This window comes from Malurus melanocephalus, unplaced genomic scaffold, assembly GCF_030028575.1.
Source record: "Malurus melanocephalus ecotype Western Australia unplaced genomic scaffold, MMel_1.1 scaffold_731, whole genome shotgun sequence".
Classification (NCBI taxonomy): Eukaryota; Metazoa; Chordata; class Aves; order Passeriformes; family Maluridae; genus Malurus; species Malurus melanocephalus.
The window spans coordinates 230,584-245,095 of record NW_026623963.1 but is presented as its reverse complement, the minus strand read 5'-3'; the positions used below and the strand labels follow the sequence as shown (position 1 = coordinate 245,095).

Genomic DNA, 14,512 nt, shown 5'->3' with positions numbered 1-14,512 from the left:
CCTTCCCTTCCCTTCCCTTCCCTTCCCTTCCCTTCCCGCTGAGGGTCACCTTGTCCAGCTCCCCAGCTCCCCGTTCCTCAGCCTGCACACGCAGCAAGCAGAGCAGGAGCAGCCCCAGGCTCAGCCCCATGGTCCTCATCTCGTCTCAGCTCCTCTGGCTTCACCAGTGGCCTGGGGAGTGGTGCCGGGCTGTCAGATTTATAGCTCCGTGCTCTCCCCCCTCCTCCCCGTTCTTGCTGGAGCCGTGCCCAGCCCCACCGAGGGCTCTTGGGGTTGGCTTGGGCAAGGGGGTGACCTGGAAGGGCAGTAGTCAGCCCAGGGTGAACAAACCCCTGGGGGCAGASAGAGGTTTGTGCCTGCCAGCCCCGAAACGGGGTTACAGGAACTGTTGCACCACTGCTGAAATGTGGGATTTCCCCGGTTCTTTTAGTTGATTGTGAAAGAACAAAGCGAACCGTTGTTTTCCAACGGGTTGCAAAAGGGCTGCCAGGAGGAGCGGGGTGTTCTTCCCGGCACAGGCCCCGGGGCAGTACCGCTGCCCAGCTGGCCAAGGCACTCCCTGACCCGTTCTTCTGGCCAGGCTGAAACCTGCCCCGAGGCAGCTGCTGTGACCCTGCCCAAATCCAGCCATTTCCYGGCACAGCTGACCCGTTGTGCCTGCACAGCCTCCCCACCCGCCCKGAGGCACTCAGGGTCTGCCGGGGGCGGAGTGGGGGGTGCATTGCCAGCAGGGCAGGCAGGTGATGGGGTCACTTTATGTCCCTCTTTCGCAGAGTGTGATGTCCCCTGTGGTCTGGCTTTGCCACGCTCTGGGGGTCACAGCCCCATGCCTGCCTGGGCACTGAGGCTGCCTTTGCTCTTCAGGTGGTGGAGGGGGGTGAAAACTGCTCTTGGGGCTCRTGGCAGCATGGCCCTACTTTGGCCAGTGGGTGGATGAGGGACCACGGCAGGTGGCAGACAGGCATGGGGTTCCCAGACATGCCATAGGCAGCCCTGGTGCTGCCCCTCTCCCAGCTGGGTGACACAGGAGAGGACTGAGAAGGGAATGGGGTGTCCTGGGGGAGTCCCTGCAGGCAGCACTGGGCAGCCTGACTGCTTAACCCTGTCTGCCCAGAGCTCCTGACCACCCAGCTGGGCTGTGCCAGCCCTCGCTCACCCGGGCTCCATTCYTCCTGCTGCTCCCCTGCACCTTCCCTGTCCTCTGCTCTCCATCCTCCTCATGCTGGGCACAGCAAACATCACATCAAGGGAGCCCCCTAACACCCTGGGAAGCTTACAGGAAAGGTCARCTCCAGAACTGTTGGTCTCAGGGTGTCCGGGGATTCTGGCAGCACCCCTGCTCCTGCCAACAAAGCACAGAGATCTGGGGCAGCTTCTGCATGTATTTATTTTGGAGATTGAGGGGTGATCCTGGTATGGAGCAGAGTCTGGACAGGGAGGGTGGGAAGKAGCACCATGGACTGGGGAGCAGAGCCCAGTGTCCACTAGGTCTGGAGGACACATGGTCCTTCAGCTGCAGAGGCACAACAGGCAGATGACTGGTCAGAGCAGGGCAAAGCYGATGTGACATAGTGTGGAAGGCTGGCTAGCTGAAAGGGTCACGTAGACATGYTACAGCTTAGCCAGATGCAAAAATACAAGTATTGCACTCAGCTAGAATAATTACTGAGATTGTGTGAACAATTCTTCTGAAGCAATAAGAAAGCAATGCAAGGACTTCATGTTTTTAAGCCGCTGGAAACTCCCTACAAGATACTTGTGTTAGTTAGCCTTGGGAAAAAGTGGAAGTAGATAAGGGAAATTGGCAAGTGAATCATTAAAKGTGGAGTTGACGTTTAGGACGTGGACCTATGAGATATATGTATTACAGAATATGTATGAGCTAATTATGTGTGCTATAAAACTTAGACATTGTTTGCAATAAATCGAAGCTTGCTTATAACTCATACTGAGTGGTCYSAGTCTTCCCTTCTGCRACAACRTAGCGCCCYGAGGTAGGCAGGGGATTCCTGAGGGGCTGCTCAGCCCAGGCCATGCTGGAAGGGARTCACATCTTCCTCCAGCTACAATCACCTGATGGCCCTGGTGCATTGATCTGTTGGAAAGCAAAGAGAGGGGTGGGTGTGCCATCAGCAGCATCCTGAGCCCCCGCACCAAGTCCCCCATGCAGAGGGGAGGCAGCTGCCACCCTGTGCCCTTGGCCCACTCACCTGACTTGGGCAGCTTGGCCAGCATGTCCTCAGTCAGGCCCATGGGGGGGATGAGCTCCATGAACTTCTGCAGGAGCTGGGGGCTCATGCCCTTCTCACACAGCCAAAGTGGGGGCTGGTGAGTGCAAGGAATCCCGGCAGTCAGCCCCACACTGGAGGTGCAACTGCTGCGKGGCAGCTGCTGGACCCCAGGGAAGGGCTAAGGTGAAGCTGTGAAGGTGCAGGGTGGACACCAGGCTGCCCTGGGCTGGCAGMAAAGGGGCACAAGCCCCTTGACGAGTGACCCATTTGCCTGGGGTGGTATGGGGTGGCTGGCAGGGTTGGGGATCTGCAGCTGGGTTGGCACACTGTGGGGGGGCTCTGGTTCAGCCTGCAACCAACCAGAGACAGCTTTAGTGCAAGGCTTCCTTCACCTCAAAATTAATTCCCTAGGTGATGGGCATGSGGTGCTGCTGTTGGAAGCCCTGGGTAGTGGTGGGGAACCCAGCCCCTGCCTGCTGCTGTTGCCCCCATCCCTTCCTGGGAGCCAGGTCACCACTCCCAATGTGCACAGAGGAGCTGCAGTGCCATGCTGGCTCCGTCTTGCTGTGCTGGGTCTCATGCTTAGGACAGCTTAGAGGCTGCAGTCTGTTGCCACACCGGCAGATCCCTCTTCTCTTATGCTGCTAAGGGACACAGAGGTGACCASCTGGGACATGTGGCACAGGCTGAGCCCCCCTGGGGCCCTCCTGGGACCCATGGCTCAGTGCTCCAGCCTCAAATTTGCTTGAGGGGGATATGAGGAGGGGTGTGGTGTGGAATGTGTGTGAGTGTGAGTGTGTGATGTGGAAGAGCCAGGTGCCCACCCGCCCACAACCTCTCACTGAGCTGCAGAGGCAGAGGGGCCAAGCCCACCTCCCTCTGCTCTCCAGGCACAGGGCACTGGGGATGCCCAGGGTTGCCTGTTTCAGGGTACTCATGGCTCCAAGTCTCCTGCCCACACACACCTATGTGGTGCCCTGTCTGCCCACTCTGCTGGAAGAGCAGCTCAAACTTTTGGCATTTGCCCAGCCTGGAAAAGGAGCAAGAAAAARACAAATGTGTCTGGATGCCACATGGGAGCACAGTGGGGTGGTGGGCACAGTGGAGAGCCCAGCCTGCATGCAGCCCAGGGGTATGCACCAAGGCAGGACTGGGCAGCCCAGGGAAGTGAGTCTGGGGGAGTTGCTGTGGTGGGGAGGGGAGTCCCTGGCCCATGGGGGACACGGTGAGCAGGACAGACACTCACAGAGGCCAGACCAGCTTCATGGCCAGGTCCCCCTCTGACGTGAAGCTGATGATGGCCAGGGATGACTTCATCCCATCCTTCCTCTTCCAGAAGATGGAGCAGTTGGAAGTGGTGGCTGTGACATGCCACATCCCCACTAACTACAGCAGGACATCACTAGTGGAATTTGGGAAAGCTGTGAGGACCTGCCACCTGCCAGTATGATGCCACCTGCCAGTATGATGCCACCTGCCAGTATGATGCCACCTGCCAGTATGATGCCACCTGCCAGTATGATGCCACTTCCCGGGAGGACCTGGCTGCCCACTGTAGAAATCTGCCAACCAGCAGTGGACCTGCCACTCTCTGTGGGGACCTGCCACCATCTCTGTGGATCTGTCCTCTACCATGGGGAACCTGACAGCCCATTTTAGAAAYCTGCCAGCCTGTGATGGGAGACCTGCCAGCCTTTGTGGGAGCTAGCCAGGCAACCATGGGGACCTGCCACCTTCCTGTGTGCAGAGCACCCTGTCCTGCCCCATGCCAGGAGTGAAGACCCACATTCCCTGGGGAAATGCCACATGCTTGGGGACATCACTGCCCCTGCAGTGGAGCTACTGCTGGTGCTAGTCACAGCAGCCAGGATTAACCCRCTCTGCACAGGCTCTCCTGGAGATGGCTCAGGGATGGGTCTGGCCGGTACCTGGGGGTGCAGCACAGGCCCTCTGCCCCAGGCAGCCCCTCCACCCCAGGCAGGATGTGCCAGGTCACATTCTGTGCTGTTATCTTCTCGGTGCCCAAGTCCAGCAGCATGAGGACCTGGGCCCCAGCCCACAGCAGGCAGAGCAGGGCCAGCACCAGGCTGGGCAGTGCTGCTGTCATCCTTGTCCCAGGGTGGAGGTGGGCAGGAGAGGCTGCACCCACTTTCACAGCCCTCACTGCTTGCAGCACTCCTGCCCACTCCAGCTTTATGCCGCAGGTTACACAAGAGCAGCTTATGCCCAGGTTAAGTGACAGTGCTGGCTCTGTCCCCRCCCAGTTGCCCAGTCCCAGACGAATGCAGCCTTGTGTGAGACCCAGCCCAAAGCACACCAGGACCGAGTGCTGCCCAGTGCCTGCTTCTGTGTCTGGGGAAGGGTGTGAGATGCACCCCAGGGGCCCCCTCCTGGCTGTGCCCACTTGTTCTAGGGTCTGTCAGTAGGKGAGGGATCCTGCCTCAGGATCCTCRGTGCCAGAGAATKGTTGTGCTGGTGTTCTACCCCAGGATTAACCACCACCCAGTRTCCTCAAAAGGGGTGGTGCCTTCCCAGGTAGTGGCAGCAGGCGCAGACCCCAGTGCTGGAGAGGGTCGTGGTTCATGGGATGGAGCCCAGAGGGATRGCAAGGATTGAGCCAGGGCTCACAGACATCCTTCTGCTTCATGTCATCCTTCCCCAAACTTTCGGAGACCCGCTGTGATTGCCCACCGTCCCATTCCCATGCTGCCAGCCTGCTCTCCAGCAGGGAAACCAAGGCAGGGATCCTGGGAGAACCCAAGGGTGCAGATGGGAGCAGATGCCCCAGTGGGTCCCAGCCTTTTTCTGGGAGGGGGCYGGTTCAGTGGCCAGGCAGCACTATGGGGTGGAGCTGTGAGTGCACATGGAGTCTCAGTCCAGCAGCTACATGGCCAGGAGCTGGGGTCAACCCTGACCCCCAGTCCTAGTCCCAGTCCCAGTCCCAATCCTACTGGCTGTGCTTCCCCCTCCCTATCACCTCCTTGAGGCTGCCCCACAACAATCCTGCAGACAACRGCTGGGTTTTTCATGCATTTTAATTGGGACGGGGTAGAGATGTGTGTTGTGAAGTTGGGGAGCAAAGACTGCTGCAGTGCTGGGGGCGGGGGGGGCACTGGGCGTGGGATGGGACAGGGTGGTCACCAGCTGTTGGGGCTCTGGCTGGCAGCAGCTAGTGGGTCCGCTTGGGAAAGATGAGGGGTGAGCATGGCTGAACTGTGGGAGACTGGGGGACACACAGGGGACACGGGCCTGGCCAGCCCCACACTGAGTGGGTGGGCACCCACCACACAGGGCTGGGTGGGGGATGCCCAGTAGGTGTGAGGAGAGGAGCAGCCTGGATAAGGGTTGTGGAGGTGCTGGGGGCTCTGTGTGGTGAAGTGGCTTTAAGCACCCCCATACCCTCCTGCAGGGTTGGTCTGAGCCCCAGCGAAGGCAGGGYTCACCTAAGCAGCATCTGCCATGCACTTGTCTGTGGGAGGAAGAAATGGGGAGATCAGCTCCTCTGGGGGCTGTGAGACCCTACGGCTGGCCCCATGATGGYCCCAYAGAGAGGCAGGGACAGGCCAGGAGRGTCTCCTCCYCCGTAGTCCCCTCGGGGAATGTCATCCCTGGCACMCTCCCTGTGCTCCCAGCCTCACCTGTCTGGGGCAGGATGAGGATCTCATCGTCCGTCAGGCCCCTCTCTCTGGAGAACTGGGTGAACCTCTCCAGGCGCTTGGGACTCAGCTCCTTTGTCCGGCCTGCAGCCAAGAGCAGGGTGAGAGGCAGCCACCCTGTAGCTGCCAGCACAGGGGCACAGGCAGCCCAGCAAGGGGGTCCCAACCCAGCCATCATCCCYCCATGGGTCACCCCAGCTTGGGAAATGATGTTGCCCTACTCCCATGGGAAAGACAGACATCCCAGGGGTGGACAGCATGGGGGTCTCCCAGGGCAGACGTACTGTAGAGCAGCACCATGGTGGAGGAACCAGTGCTCTTGGAGATCTGGGTGGCCACCAAGGCGTACTCGTCGTAGTTGGTCTCCACCACATGGATTTTGTGGTTGCTGCCCCAGCCTGTGGGGGGATAGGGGACACAGCTTAGCCCTGAGCTCCAAATCAGCCCCAAGGCAGAAGCAGGGACMGCAGAGTTGTGAGCATGTCATGGGCTGCCCCACAGGAGCTGAGCACTCACGTGGGCTGGTGTAGCTGAAGAGCCCTGGCTGCTCTGTCTTGGTGTAAACGCTGTTCCTCGTCACGCACTCATCRCCCCTGGGGAGCACAGCAGCAGGCAATGCACCAGTGCCCACCCCCAGTACCCCCTCCCCRCTCACCCACTCCCCATGCCCTGTACTTGGGGTAGGTGGAGGTAACTTCCAGGTTCCCATCTGCGGTGGCGGAGATGACGGTGGTGCACATCTTCATCAGCTGCTTCTTCTCCTTGAACCAGTTGGAGTTGGAGGCCAGGCCAATGGTGAACCATTTCCCTGTGAGCTGCACACAACCTCCACTCAGCCCCAGCTGGGCACAGACCCTGTCTCACCCCTCAGCCCCAGCCCCCACCAACCCCAGCTCAGGCCATGTCCCTCTCCCCTGGCAGCCCATTTTCCACAGCAAGACTGTGTCCCAGGGTCCTCACCTCCCAGGGAGCTGCTACAGCTCCTGGCAACCACAAAACCCAGGAACAAGGAAATCCCTGCTTCATTCCATGCCCTTCACTGCCCAGCACTTGGGTGTTTCCTTCCTCTTTGCCCTAAGCCCAGGGAGTGTGTGTGAAGGGACTGCCTGGCTCWGAGATGCCATTTCCATCCATCTGGGGGTCTGAGAAGGGGTTAAGACACGGGTGCAGCACGGCTCATTGCAGATGATGTACAGAGCCAGCACTGTGCACTGGGTGCAGCACGGCTCATTCTGATGTATGGAGCCAGTACTGTGATGTCCAAGGGGAATTGCCAGCTTTGGAGATCAGCTGTGCTGGGATCACCCTTGCAGGACATCCCAGACCCCTCTCCTTGCAAGAAGTTCCTCCCTCCATCTCAATCACCTCCCCAGGGTGGCTGTGTCCCCCAGAACCTTTCCAGGGGTATAGGGGTGTATGGGACACCCTAGCACAGGAGACCTTGGTTTTTGTGGCCCTGGGCTGGGGTCTTTGTTGGGGAGCAGTTGCCATGGACCATCTCTGTGCTGTCAGGCTGAGACTGCTTTTCTCACTCTCCCCTGTAAGATCCCTGTGCACCCACCCCCATTGCACAGCACAGCAACAGCTCAGACCCATGACTAACCCATGGTCCTGCCCCACAGGCTGGAGCTCGGATGCTGGATCCCCTTCAGAGCCACCAAACCCAGGGGCTGGGAGGTCCCTGGGATGGGGGGCTGCACGGGCACCAGTGTAAGTCTGGCCCCCCACCCACTCACACCACCTCCTCCTCACACTTTCAGGCAAGAATCCCCCAAATCACCCCAAACCTCTGCATAGGTGATGCCGGTTRGCCTGGGTCACCTTGTCCTGCTGGAAGTCAGCTTGGACAGGAATGCTGTCCTGGGCATGCAGTGTCCCGAGCAGGGCCAGCCCCAGGATGCTGAGCAGTGTGGACTGCATGATGGAGGCGAGCAGAGCAGAGCTGGAGGCAGAGCGCTGTAGTGCTGGAGAGTTTGTCGAGCCCCTATTTATGGGCAGGCGCTGCGAGGGCCCCCAGGGAGCCAGCCCTGCCTCCCCCCGTGCCGTTATGCAAGCTGGAGCAGGACAGAGCGCTGAAGCCAAAGGGCAAGCAGGGGATCCTGCGAATGCTTCCCTCCTGTGGATACAACATTTGCTCAAGGGTGCCAAACTCTGCAGTGAAAACAGCTGCCCTGCCCCCAGCCCTGCCGGGCTGCAGCGGGGAGCAGCCCTCGGACAGGAGCCAGCGCTGCTCCAGCTACACAGGATGGCCTCATTCGGACCCACAGYGGGGCTCCAGTGACACAGAGGTAACGTCCAGTGCCTGCCAGGTTCCAACCCGGCCCATAGGACTTGACACCTGCGTGTGCTCCAGCGGGCTCCCCTGCTTTGCCTGACTCAAGTCTGCATCACCCAGCAAATGTTGAGGAGATGTCAGCTCAGGGTCCCTGCCTGCCAGGGCACACACGCTGTCTGTTTTCTTGGGACTTTGTTTTCTTCCCAGGGAAAGATGTCCCAGAACACCATGGAGACACTGTGAGAGATCCAAAATCTGCTGAGCCCGAGGAGTCCCTGCCACCTYCCTGGAGCACTGAGCCTGGYTGGCACCTCAGCRCCCAGCAGGGTGGGCAAAGTGCCCACAGATGTGCTGAAGGTCCCCATGCTCWGCCATGCTGCCCCTGGGACAGTACCAAGAGCCAGTTCTGGGCTGGGCAGCCATGGAGCCACCACATGCTTCAGTTTTGCTGGCCTGGCTGTCACCAGGGTATGTCCACTGAGGTGCAGCTCTGGTGCATCCCACTGGTGAAACGGGGACCCCCACACTCAGCTCCCTGGGGACCAGCATGCAGACAGATGGACCCCAGAGTTTCACACTCCACCCGCTCCACCACCCTGCACCCTTTGCCAAGAGGGGCTGGAGATGCCCTCCCCYTTGGTTTGGGGTCACCAGCAGGCACTAAGGGTGAGGGCAGGGGATGTATGCTGGATGCCAGCAGCAACGCCCATGGGTCTGGCAGGCTTTGGGCAGGGCTGGCCAGACTGGGCAGAGCCCCAGCCCCACAGCACAGCCCTGCCAAGGTGTTTTACGTAAGGAGCATGTTTTCACAACAGCTGATTTTCCCCTGGCAGCCCCCCCTGCACATTCCCTTCCCCGCGCCTCGTTTTTAGGCTGCCCTGCCCTGTGCACCCTGCGCCTGCCTGGCCCCATGGATTTATGAAAACAAAACAAAAGCTGAGCCAGGCAGGASTGGACATCACGAGAGTCTGGCTGGGGCCCCACATGCTGGGCTGGGGTTCAGCCTTGCCTTGTGCTCATCCTCAGGGTGCTGGGGGAACTCTCTCYATTGGGCACAGGGGCAGGGAGCACCCATGGGTGTCACTGTCACCTGGCACTGTCGCACAAACACAAAGTTACCCCCACTGCCAGGTAGTCCCAGCTCCCTGCCTAGGCGGCAGGAGGGGGTGCTCAATGGATACCTGGGTGGTGCCTAGCTCTCCTAGGGCTGGCAAAGCTGGGAGCCAGCCCAAGGACCTGGGTAGCAAAGGTGGTGCAAGCTCAGGAACATGGGAGCACTTGGGGTGCAGGGGGACACCAATGACAGCATGGGGCAGGAAGAGCAGGGCTGGGGACAATACGGGGTATCTGGGCTGTGGGTCCCCACATCTGCTGGACACAGACCCTTGGGCATAACTCAGGTGTTTGCAGTCAAAAATAGTTTAACCCCAACCACCCTGGATGAGCCGGGACTAGAGGTGTGGGGAATCCYTGGGGACCAGCCCACCTCCCCATGGCTCTCCCCTTGCCCCCTATTGCCCTGACCAGAGCAGAGACTTTGGGGTGCAGGTAAAGTGAGCTGGATCCACCACAGCCCAGCTCTGTCAGGCTCAGGGGCTGGGCTGGACACGGCTGCCTCACATGTGGGTGATGGGAACAGGGCCTGGCTCCGGGCACATCACGTGGCTTCCCTTACATAATTCCCTGATAAACAACATGTGTTACTAGTTCCTGCTAGGATTGCAAAATGCCAGTGCAGGGGGCAGAGGGTTGTTCCCTGCCCCGGGGGGCTGTGGGGGGGAAGGGGCCCCCACTTGCCAGCTGCAGGGGCTGCTCCACATCCCCTCTTGAAGCCAATGGCAATGGGCACCCCTCGCCTGGAATGYGTGGCAGGACAGCCTTGGCCAGGCTCCACACACAGGGAGGAGCAGTCTGATGAGGGGCTGCAGCATTAATCCTGTGACTCTTCCCTAGTGCAGGCCCCCACAGCCCCCCAGTCCCCTGCCTGTCTCTCTGAGAAGTGCTGGCTGAGCAGGCAGGGCTCCAGCTCTTCCCAGCCCATCAGGAAATGTGCTCYGCAGGGCTGGGCCAAGGCAACGGGGTGTTTCCCAGCCCTGGAGGCCCCGGGGATGGGAAGCAGCAGGACTGTGGGATTGAGATTTCTTCTCCTCGGGTCCCTGATGGATCTCCCAGCTTGTTAGGGGAAAAGGCAGATGCTGTGCTGTCCCCAGTGACCCCAGGCCTGTGCACCAGTGGCCACAGGCACAGTGCTGCTCCCCTCAGTGTGGGCCCTCCCTTGCTCCCCATCAGCTGGACCACAGGCACCACCACAATTCCTGCCCTGCTGTCCCCTGACTGCGGAGGGCTCAGGGAGGAGATGGCAGGGGTCTGCATGGAAGGAAGCTGCACAGCCCCCAAGCACCCCCTCAGCACACCGCAGCCAGGAGCACATATCCAAGGCACTGTCACCCCATGGTGAAGACAGTGCTGCCTGGCTGGGGSAGACCAAGAGATGACTGACCTGTACACAGGCTCTTCTCTGAGGCATTTATTGGGGTGTTGCTGGCTGCTGCAGGAGAGTCGGGCACAGAGCAGAGAGGGTACACAAGCTGGGGAGCATAGGACAGGTACAGACACAACTGCCAGCATAGTTGGAGGAGCGGAGGAGTCCCAGAGCTGGCTCCTGAGCTGTGGAGCAGCAGTGGGAGCTGATGAAAGTGTGGCTCAGACCTGTGTGGCCATGGGCAGCTGGCTAAGGTGAGGGCTGAGCTCTGGAACACCCTGGCAACTCCGTCAGCACCTACAGCTTCATTTCTGGAAASAAGAGAAGTGCTGAAGGGCTGGGGGAATGTCCAAGCCCAATACCAGGGCTGGAGATYGACCCCTGCCTCCCCAGGCACCAGTGACAAGTGATGGAGCCCTCATCCCACGGTGTCCCTGTGCCAGGACATCCCATCCCAGAAAACACCAGTACAGATCCATCAAACCCAGTCTGATCCGTGTGCGGGGTGAAGAGGGTTTGCTTTGCCAGGATGTACCTGACGTCCATCCTGCGTGATGGTTTTCCATGCAAGAGCACAGAATGTGTTTTGGGGAATGGTCCCTCCCRTGCCAGACCAGCCCTCCCACACTCCTGGGGCAGGACCACACAGCCACAGTGCAGTGTGGATCTGACGCAGAGTGCCCAGCCCACAWCCAGGACAGGGACAAGCCTGGCACACGGAGGCACCAGCACATCACCCAGCATCCCCAACTCACCATCGAGGATGTGAAACTCATCTGCAGAGTCACAAAACCCTGCAAGAGACAGTGYCCAGGGGGTGTCACCTTGTCTGTGACCTGGCACCCTTCAGCCCCTGCACTCCCAGGACATTATAGGGCAYAGCCCCATCCTTGCATCTTTGTCCCTGGGGTGGCCGGAGCATGGGGACAGACCCCACCCCAAGGACCATGTGCCACCYACCGTAGGTGGGGAAGTAGTAGGTCACATCCGTGCTCAGACCCACAGCACTGACACGCTGCTCAAACTTGTCCATGATGGTGTCACTGACCAGGCTGGTCCGTCCTGCATGCAGGAAGACAACATCAGTGGCCTCAGGCCCTATCAGGCCGTGCCCCAAAGCCCCCCATGCCCCTGCACAAAACTCAGGGTCCAGGAGTCTTTCTGGAGCTCAGAGAAGTGGGTTCCCAGTTCCCCCCTTACCAGCTCCCTTTCATCATCTGGGGAMAATTCTACATCAGGGGAGCAACCCCCCTTCCCATGCTGGGTCCTCYAAGGCTTCAGCTGGCATCTCCCGATTCCAGCACAGGTTTCCCACCCCTGTCCTTCACTTGCCATGAGGCCCCGAGCCCTGACCCACCATAGAGCTTAACAGAGATGCTGGGGCCCTCCTTGTAATAGAGAATGACAAAGCTGCTGGGGTCGGCCTCACCCACCATCAGATCTACGTTGCTGTTTTTCCTGTGCCCTGGAAAGACAAGAGAGTAGCCCAGTTAGTCCTGGTTAATCTTGGTTAGTCCCAGCATCATTCAGGGGCTTCAGTTCACTGCAAGCCAGGTGTACAATGGGTGACAGTCAGGGCCAGAGTGGGGCAGCCCCAGAGGCACCAGCCCATGGTGTACCTGTGATGGCACCTGATACTTAGAGACCTGAGACAGAAGGTACTGGGAGGGCACTGGGAAGAGCCAAAGCCCTGTTGAGAGCAGGACTGGGGGGCTCCAGCAGCCTCCTGCCACCCCAGCCCTGTCTCCCTCACCCTTCAGCAGGAAGCGTCCAGGAGCCTGGGYGGGAAGGTAGTGCTGCCTGATTTCCCAGCACATCCTGTCCCTGTATGGGGAGAGGAGGAGATGTCAGCTCAGGCTGGGAAGGATCCTCCCAGGTCCCTGCCTGCCAGGGCACACACGCTGTCTGTCTTCTTGGGACTTTGTTTTCTTCCCAGGGAAAGATGTCCCAGAACACCATGGAGACACTGTGAGAGATGCTTGAGCCTCAAAATCTGCTGAGCCCGAGGAGTCCCTGCCACCTTCCTGGAGCACTGAGCCTGGYYGGCACCTCAGCWCCCAGYAGGGTGGGCAAAGTGCCCACAGATGTGCTGAAGGTCCCCAWSCTCAGCCATGCTGCCCCTGGGACAGTACCAAGAGCCAGTTCTGGGCTGGGCAGCCATGGAGCCACCACACGCCTTATTTTCATCCTGGGCACCYGAGCCCACCCTGGGCTGGTGGCCATGCAGGTGGCAGGGTGCCTATCATGATCAGGGMTTCTACTACAAAACTCTCCAGAGGGTATCCCACACACACTTGGCTCTGAGGCAGCTCTGTCCTCTTGGAGCTTGTGGCCAGGGCAGTGGCATGGCTCTGACCTGCTTTCAGAACTCCCACCCCATCCCGGATCCCCTGTCCCCATATCAGGGCACCAGTCCTGTTCTGACTTGCCTGTAGCATCCCTGTCCCACCCAGTGTCCCTTATCCCCATCCCAGGGTACTGGTTCTGCAGCATTGCTGTCCTTGCCAGTGGTCCCTGTGCCCGGCATCACTCACAGCTTCCTGAAGGTGCTGATGGCCAGGCTCTGCCCATCCACGATGGTCACCGTCATCATCGTGGCCTCTAGCTGGTGGCCGTGCTCTGCCAGATAGCTGCAGCGGGAGGCCATGCCGACCAGGAACCACTTCCCTGAGAGCTGCATGGCACAGGGGTGGCACCATCTACAGGGCCACCAGCCTGAGGTGCCACCACTCAACCACCCTGAGCTCCCTCCTTCCCCTCACTTGGCACCTCTGCCCACAGCCTGTCMCCCAGGGTGCCCACAGGGCACAATGGCCCTTCAGGTGCTGCTGGGTGGGATGGCAGGGCAGAGGGAGCCTGGCATGGGGACAGGTTGGGGGTGTGTAGGGGATGTCCAAGGCACCTGCCCATGGCTCACACTTGCCCACAGCACTGCGGGCGCACCAGTGCCACACTGGGTGTGTGCTGGGCATCACTCGTTGCTGCAGCCCCAGCTCAGCCCCAGCAGCAGAGCCCTGAGCTCAACCCAAGAGCCAGAGTGAGGGCAGCACTCGCCCTTCGGCAGCTGCAGATGGGTGAGGACGGGGGTCCATGTGAGACTCTGGCCCTCATGCCTGCCTTGTGGGCAGCTCTGCGGGCAATGCTGGGCTCCAGTAGCCCTGGCTGCGTGCGAGGGGCACCGAGGGGCTCGGGCTGGGAGGCTGAGTCTGGGGAGGACACTGGGGGTCAGCCCTGGAGGGGCACACGGGACAGGCTGCATGAGAGGGCCTGGGGGTGAGGGGCATCAGGGGTCAGTCCAGGGCGGGGGCACAGAAGGATGAGCTCCAAAGCCAGGTCTCAGGGGACACCGGAGGTCACCCGTGCAGATGGACACGGGAACAGGAGCCACTGCGGCCCCCTGAAGCCCACCCAAGCGCGGGGTCAGCGGGTGCCCACAGACCCCCCTGTCCAACCCCTCACCTGGGAGAGGCTGAGCCCCTGCGGTGCCACGACCTTGTCCAGCGGGCTCGGGGAAGGGGGCGGCCGCTGCCTCTCCGCCGCCCGCCGCCCCCGCGCCGTGAGGAGCAGCCCGAGGAGCAGGAGGGTGCGCAGAGCCGCCATGTGCCAGTGTGCGAGGCCCGCACTGCCGAGAAGCAGCGGGGCCAGGCGAGCACGGCCGGGAGCCAGGAGCCAGGGTCAGTGCCGGGGTCAGTGCCGGGGTCAGTGCCGGGGTCAGTGCCGGGGTCAGTGCCGGGGTCAGGGCAGGCAGGGCAGGGCTGGGGCCCAGTAACCGGGCTGGGACAGGTACGAGGGGTGAAGAGGGGCCGGGCCGGGGGCTCCGGGCACACATCTGGGCGGGGCGTCCCGGGGGGCGTGGCCTGTGGGGGAC

At 60.7% G+C, this 14,512-nt stretch overlaps 4 protein-coding genes across 4 annotated transcripts in view; all 4 read right to left on the bottom strand.

Annotated features, from left to right (window-relative positions):
- The window catches only part of LOC130584594 (extracellular fatty acid-binding protein-like), a 3,725-nt gene extending 3,499 nt beyond the window's left edge, over positions 1-226 (bottom strand). Inside the window, exon 1 of the mRNA XM_057384674.1 lies at positions 50-226. Within this exon, the coding sequence (XP_057240657.1) occupies positions 50-139 (90 nt within the window). The 5' untranslated portion in view covers positions 140-226. The remainder of the gene's footprint in view (positions 1-49) is intronic.
- Positions 227-1,967: 1,741 nt separating this feature from the next.
- Positions 1,968-4,704, bottom strand: LOC130584584 (uncharacterized). Its single transcript, XM_057384664.1, has 6 exons — positions 4,107-4,704; positions 3,478-3,613; positions 2,977-3,261; positions 2,559-2,580; positions 2,211-2,409; positions 1,968-2,095 (listed from the first exon to the last, which is right to left on the bottom strand). The coding sequence occupies exons 1-6, from the start codon at positions 4,336-4,338 to the stop codon at positions 2,070-2,072; spliced, it is 900 nt and encodes a 299-aa protein (XP_057240647.1). The 5' UTR covers positions 4,339-4,704; the 3' UTR covers positions 1,968-2,069.
- A 526-nt stretch (positions 4,705-5,230) lies between these two features.
- LOC130584588 (lipocalin-like) lies at positions 5,231-8,499 on the bottom strand. The gene is made up of 6 exons (XM_057384668.1): positions 7,709-8,499; positions 6,563-6,702; positions 6,404-6,480; positions 6,172-6,285; positions 5,870-5,971; positions 5,231-5,700 (listed from the first exon to the last, which is right to left on the bottom strand). The coding sequence occupies exons 1-6, from the start codon at positions 7,805-7,807 to the stop codon at positions 5,675-5,677; spliced, it is 558 nt and encodes a 185-aa protein (XP_057240651.1). The 5' UTR covers positions 7,808-8,499; the 3' UTR covers positions 5,231-5,674.
- Positions 8,500-10,674: 2,175 nt separating this feature from the next.
- C8G (complement C8 gamma chain) lies at positions 10,675-14,307 on the bottom strand. Its single transcript, XM_057384669.1, has 7 exons — positions 14,104-14,307; positions 13,179-13,318; positions 12,398-12,468; positions 12,002-12,109; positions 11,605-11,706; positions 11,400-11,438; positions 10,675-10,955 (listed from the first exon to the last, which is right to left on the bottom strand). The coding sequence occupies exons 1-7, from the start codon at positions 14,242-14,244 to the stop codon at positions 10,942-10,944; spliced, it is 615 nt and encodes a 204-aa protein (XP_057240652.1). The 5' UTR covers positions 14,245-14,307; the 3' UTR covers positions 10,675-10,941.
- Positions 14,308-14,512: the final 205 nt, after the last annotated feature.